The 6,290-nt window shown below is 41.9% G+C and overlaps 1 protein-coding gene across 1 annotated transcript; it reads left to right on the forward strand.

Annotated features, from left to right (window-relative positions):
- Positions 1-218: 218 nt before the first annotated feature.
- LOC103307043 (N-myc proto-oncogene protein-like) lies at positions 219-4,393 on the forward strand. Its single transcript, XM_065571825.1, has 2 exons — positions 219-273; positions 3,847-4,393. Exons 1-2 carry the CDS (start codon positions 219-221, stop codon positions 4,365-4,367), a joined length of 576 nt encoding a protein of 191 aa, XP_065427897.1. The 3' UTR covers positions 4,368-4,393.
- Positions 4,394-6,290: the final 1,897 nt, after the last annotated feature.

Here is a 6,290-nt window from a genome sequence, read left to right on the forward strand (position 1 = left end):
ATGTAATTTCATGAAATTGCCCTACCTCATCCTGTCGCAGTTTCTCTAGCAGAACTGTCACAACGCTAGCCAGATTGGTCTCAGCTATAAAGGCAATCCTGAGGGCAATTTTGCCCTTATTTTGGTCATCCATATTTGCCAGGAGGGAAACAACCTCATTATAAACACCTGAAATTAAATAAAAGGATTCGGCTGGTTACCACTGATAGTAGAAATTGATGCCGGACTCTTTAATTCACTGTCCAGTAAAGATTCTGCAGGAGCCCAAACACTGTGAGAAGTAGACCTGGGAATCATGTAAATCCTCTTCCTTGCGCCTGATGACCAGGTTTATTTGCTGAACTACCCGATGTGTTTGCGGGGAAATCATAATGAAGAAAATTTGCTCCTTTCAAGTAGATCCCCACGTAAAATAATCTTCCTTTCCCTCTTTACTATCAATTCAAGAGTTTTGCTCGCATACAGAATAATAATTTATGGTCAAAATTTTCAAAACTGGGTGCCTAAACTTAAGCTCCTAAATCCATATTAAGGCACCTATGCCCTGAGTCAGCATCCTAATCACATGCTTAACTCTAAGCCAACAAAGAGACCTAAAGTTAAGCACATGTTTAAGAGTTTTGCTTAGTCAGGGCCTCATTTTCAAAAATCCTGAGCACCCACATGTACCTATTGGCTATGCTGGGAACTTTTTGGGGCTCAGTATCTCTTGAAAATCAGGCCACTTTTTTAGACATCGGTATGAATTTAGAAGCCTAACTTTAGGCCCCCTGTTTTGAAGAACACCTTTAATCTTATTTTATGGTCATTTAAATACTTGCAGAGAAGACTCATGGAACAGAGTTCATTCGGTTGCCTATAGAGGTCATAAAGGACTTTCCTGCCCATGTACCATTGACTAGATGTACGCTGTGAGTGGGGTCAGGTGGTTCCCTCCAACCTTCACCTGAAGCATCAGGGATTGACCATAGCAGGAGAAGGGACACCTGGTAAGGTGGACCAGTGCTCCAAGATGGTTCAGAGAATCTGTTTCCTTAGATGTCCTGCTCACATTCTCAGGGTCCAACTGATCTCCAGAGTTGTGGGGGGGAAGGAATTTTCCCCTGCTCAGATTGGCAGGGACCTTTGGGTGGGAGGATGGGGCACTGATCACCTGCTCGGATCATCTGGGTATATCTGACATATTCAATTCTCTACCATTGCAAGGGCCTCAGGCATTGGTGGAATCGCAGTCTCTCCTGTTCTCTGCCTATGGCACACAACAGTTTAGTCTCCTAAAGACTGAAATGGTTTAGTCCAAGACAAGTTGTCATAACTATAAAGGGAAGGGTAATAGCTGTCCTGTGTACAGTACTATAGAACCCCTCCTGGCCAGAGACTCCAAAATCCTTTTCCCTGTAAAGGGTTAAGAAGCTCAGGTAACCTGGCTGGCATCTGACCTAAAGGACCAATAAGGGGACAAGATACTTTCAAATCTTGGGTGGGGAAGGCTGTTGTTTGTGTTCTTTGTTTGGGAGTGTGTTCGTTCTCGGGACTGAGAGGGACCAGACATCAATCCAGGTTCTCCACATCTTTTTAAACAAGTCTCTCCTATTTCAAACTTGTAAGGAAATAGCCAGGCAAGGCGTGTTAGTTTTCCTTTGTTTTTCTCAACTTGTAAATGTACCTTTTACCAGAGTGTTTATCTTTGTTTGCTGTACTTTGAACCTGAGAGTAGAGGGGAGTCCTCTGAGCTCTTTAAGTTTGATTACCCTGTAAGGTTAATTTCCATACTGATTTTACAGAGATGATTTTTACCTTTTTCTTTAATTAAAAGTCTTCTTTTTAAGAACCTGATTGATTTTTCCTTGTTTTAAGATCCAAGGGGTTTGGATCTTGATTCACCAGGAGTTGGTGAGAGGAAGGAGGGGAATGGTTAATTTCTTCTTGTTTTAAGATCCAAGGGGTTTGGATCTTGATTCACCAGGAATTGGTGAGAGGAAGCAGGGGAATGGTTAATTTCTCCTTGTTTTAAGATCCAAGGGGTTTGGATCTTGATTCACCAGGAGTTGGTGAGAGGAAGGAGGGGAATGGTTAATTTCTCCTTGGTTTAGATCCAAGGGGTTTGAATCTGTATTCACCAGGGAATTGGTGAAGGTTTTTCAAGGTTTCCCAGGAATGGAATCCATTGAAATGGTGGCAGCAGAACCAGAGCTAAGCTGGTAGTTAAGCTTAGAAGTTTTCATGCAGGCCCCTACATTTGTACCCTAAAGTTCAAAGTGGGGATCCAGCCTTGACACAAGTTTTTGGGTTCAGTGTAGGGTTGCTAGGTGAAATTTTAATGGCCTGTGAAATACAGGAAGTCAGGTTAGATGATCTAATGGTCCCTTCTGGCCTTAAACTCTATGAAACTATGAAATAGCTGATATATTAAAAAAATCTGGATTTTATCTCCCATGTATCTCTTAGCTGTGGGCAGAAATTCTCCAGGAGACTTAATATTTAACAAGAACTCTGAAATGCCATATTTATCTGTCTCCATTGTAACAGCATTCCAAAGCATGAAGGAGGAACTAACAAGATTTCCCCTTCCCAGGAAAGACTGCTTGAGGTTAGGTGATTGCCCATCCTTTATGCAAATTGCATCCTTCACTTCTAACACCCAGATGCAAACTGAATCATAACTATCCTACATTGCCCATCTAGCTACAGTAGTGATAGTGTGGGATTAGGAGTACTAGTATTGCTAAGAAATGTGACCCCAGGCTTTCTTATCCTGCATTTAAGATATTAGCAGAGCTTCATTTAGACAGCTAGAGGAGAAGTCCTTCTGCATTTTTTGTTCTAATTTCCCCCATCTCTGATGGATTCCACAGCTAGATGTTGGCTCCATGGATGCAGAAGACACAAAATGAGGACCCATAATAAACATAAAACAACTGGGAGAAAAGAAGGAAGATCTCCCCCATAGCATTCAATTGAAACTCAGATTCTCAGGAAAGTTTCCAGGTCCAGAGGCTGTAGGCCAACTCCTCAACTGGTGTAAATCAACACAGCTACAAGGAAGTCAACAGAGCGACACTGGTTTACAGCAGCTGAGGTTCTGGTCATATAAATGGAGAACATTACAGCTAATCTATCTGTATGCCTATGCTTTCTAAATGTGTTTGTGATTATAGAATGGATATCGAGAATACAATGCTGACCCTTACCTCTGTCGGTTACCTCCTGCTCACTCACAAATATATTCATGTTTAATACTTCCTCCAGTCTGACCTCCAAAGAGCTCCCGTACTGATAGGCAGCTGGGCTCTCAGTCAGTCATGTCCAGGATAACCAGTTAAGATTATGCAAGCACTATTATGACATCCATGTGACTGTGGCACACCACATAAGCTGCTGCTGACCAGGTATGTGCTGTAATTACATGGTCAAGATCCTCAAAGTTATTTAGGCTCCTAACTCGCACTGAAATCAGTAGATGTTAGGAACCTTAATACATTTCAATATCTGGGCCCATACATGTAAGCAGTTCAATAGGTCGCTAAATTTGCTCCAGTGTCGAATTTCTCATTCTCTCTACGTTATTTTGAATTTTGGTTTGGTCCCTCTCTCAGTTTGCCACACTTTCCAATATCGGTTTAATCTGAAAAGTGTAAGTAAGTGTAGCGGTCAGTAGGTTTCCGGTATAGGGTGGTATTTATGTGACCATCGCTTATTAGCACAGTAGTGTCCAGGAAATGGACCGCTTGTGTGGATTGATCTAGGCTGAGGTTGGTAGGTTACTAGTTTTTAAATGTCAAGGTCCTGTGTGAATATTGTTTGGCGAGAACAACTTACTTTATCTTATATTTTGTATTTCTAAAGATGAGGAAGAGGATGACGTGGAAGACATTGAGGTTCTGGCAGTGGAGAAAAGGCACTCTTCCTCCAAGAAGACAGTTATGACTATTATTCTAAAGCATTGCACCCCGATTCACCAGCATTATTACTACACCGCCCCTTCCCCATACATTGAAAGTGAAGATGCCCTGCCACAGGAAAAGCTAAAAAATGAGGTGCCCCATGTCACAAAACCCGTGATCCAACCAGAGTCTAAGAGTTCAAGTCCTCAAAATGCAGAGTCAGAGGATAGCAAACGTCTATGCCTCAATTGTCTGGAACGTCAGCAGAATAAGGATCTGCGGTCTAGTTTCCTCACATTAAGGGACCATGTACCTGAACTGGTTAAAAATGAGAAAGCCGCAAAAATACTCATCTGGAATAAAGCCACTGATTATATCCATTCCCTTCAGGCAGAGGAACACAAGTTATTGCTAGAAAAGGAAAAATTGCAAGCCAGACAACAGCAGTTGCTAATGGAAATAGAACACATGGAGACTTGCTAAACTTTTTTTTACCTCACCTGGACAGTCACTGCCACTTTGCTCATTTTTGATTCTTTAAAAAAAATAATTGTGTTTCTTGATGTTAATGTTGTTTTACTTTCGATCCAATCCTTGAAGTAGTTGACGAACTATATTATCCGGGTAGAGAGCGCATGGATGTTCTTGCAAGGAGGCTGCCAAACAATGAGACACTGCCCTCATATTGCTTCTTAAGAACTATAGATGTTCTTTAAAAGTTGTGAGCTTTGGAGCTACTGATGGCACCTAGTTGAGTTTAAAAACATTGATTCCTAATTTTGAATGGGGCTTATGTTCTACCAGATGTAACTTCAGGGGTTACCATTTGTACTTCTGTGGGAATTTTCCGTAAACACCATGTACACACTTGCCTTTGGTACATGTCTTGGATTATGAGAGGTGGCTCTTGCTACCAGTATTCAACTGGAAGTTCATACCTAAGTTCAGTAATACTTCAATGTTTGAGGAGCATGTTTTTGTATACAAATATATTGTTAATCTCTGTTATACAGGCAGGGTAAGAATTAGTACAGTACGTACTTTAGTATGATGTGGAGACATAACTACATTTGATACTTATATTTTCATATGAAAATGAGTTCTGAAAGTTGGGAGTAGATATTACTGTATCACTTTTTTGAACTAAGAAACCTTTTGTAAAGAAATTTACTAAAAATGCCTTTTCCTAGCCTGTTTCTTCCAGTTGATGTATTTGTTAATGTTTGGTGCATTGAACTGGGTAACTGCAAAGTTCCAGTTTTAATTTCTTCCAAGGATGTACATTTAGTGCTGCTGCTTATAGCATTTTGAAATAGCTCATGTTTATGAAAATAAATAGCAGTTACATGATGTGCTCTTCAATATTTATTTTTCAATTTAGTTATTCTTTTTTATGATAAGTTCTATTACTTTAATGGTGCCCATGAGACATAAAGACATGATTCCAGCTCCTATGCACTTACAATCACAGGATACTACAGGAGGGATGAGATGCCAGCAAATTATCATTTCTCGTAACAAAGTAATTGTAATGGGAACAGTTGTAATGTACTCCTGTCAATCCACATTCAGATCTCTCCTTTGATACCGTGATCTCTCTAGGGTAGTGGTTTTTCACCTGTGGTCCGTGGACCCCTGGGGTCTGCAGACTATGTCTAAGATTTCCAAAGAGGTCTGCACCTCCATTTAAAACTTGTTAGGGATCCGCAAATGAAAAAAGGTTGAAAACCATTGCTGTATGCAGGGCCGGCTCCGTGCACCAGCTTACCAAGCAGGTGCTTGGGGCGGCCACTTCGGAGAAGGGCGGCACGTCCAGCTGTTCGGCGGCAATTCGGCGGACGGTCCCTCACTCCTGCTCGGAACGAAGGACCTCCCGCCAAATTGCCGCCGCAGATCACGATCGCGGCTTTGTTTTGTTTTGGTTTTTTTGTTTGGCTGCTTGGGGCGGCCAAAACCCTGGAGCCGGCCCTGGCTGTATGGGCCTTATGCAAAGCCCATTCTTGTTGACTTCAGCAGGGTTTGGGTCAGTCACTGAATGCACAGCACTCTCAGGGCTAGGATGCATTGCTGATTTCCACCAGCTGGTGATCTGGCTCCCATGCCTGGGGCATATCATGAGAGCAGAATATTAGCGGAAGGAATTGCGTGTGGTGAACCAGGATCTTAGGAGCTGAGTCTTACTCTTGAATTCTGTTCCTTCTTTCTTAATGTATCAAAGGACATAACCCAAAGGTTGGCCACGATTTGTTAGGAGAGTCGGTATAACCCCCTTGCTCACTCCCCATATTCTGAGAAGGATTCACAGCAACAATTTCCCCTTCAAAACCTGAAGCTGCCACACTTTTGAAAAGGGGGAAAGAAGCACAATCTGTGGTTTCATATCAACATTTGAAAACTGTATATCCA

This window comes from Chrysemys picta, chromosome 17 (genome assembly GCF_011386835.1).
Source record: "Chrysemys picta bellii isolate R12L10 chromosome 17, ASM1138683v2, whole genome shotgun sequence".
In the NCBI taxonomy this organism is placed as follows: domain Eukaryota; kingdom Metazoa; phylum Chordata; order Testudines; family Emydidae; genus Chrysemys; species Chrysemys picta.

Excerpts from the sequence above, each read along its gene's own strand:
- LOC103307043 (XM_065571825.1), top strand. The coding sequence starts at position 219 with ATGCCGGACTCTTTAATTCACTGTCCAGTAAAGATTCTGCAGGAGCCC. Across the intron at positions 274-3,846 it reads TCTGCAGGAGCCCAAACACT|ATGAGGAAGAGGATGACGTG; the intron begins GTGAGAAGTAGA and ends GTATTTCTAAAG.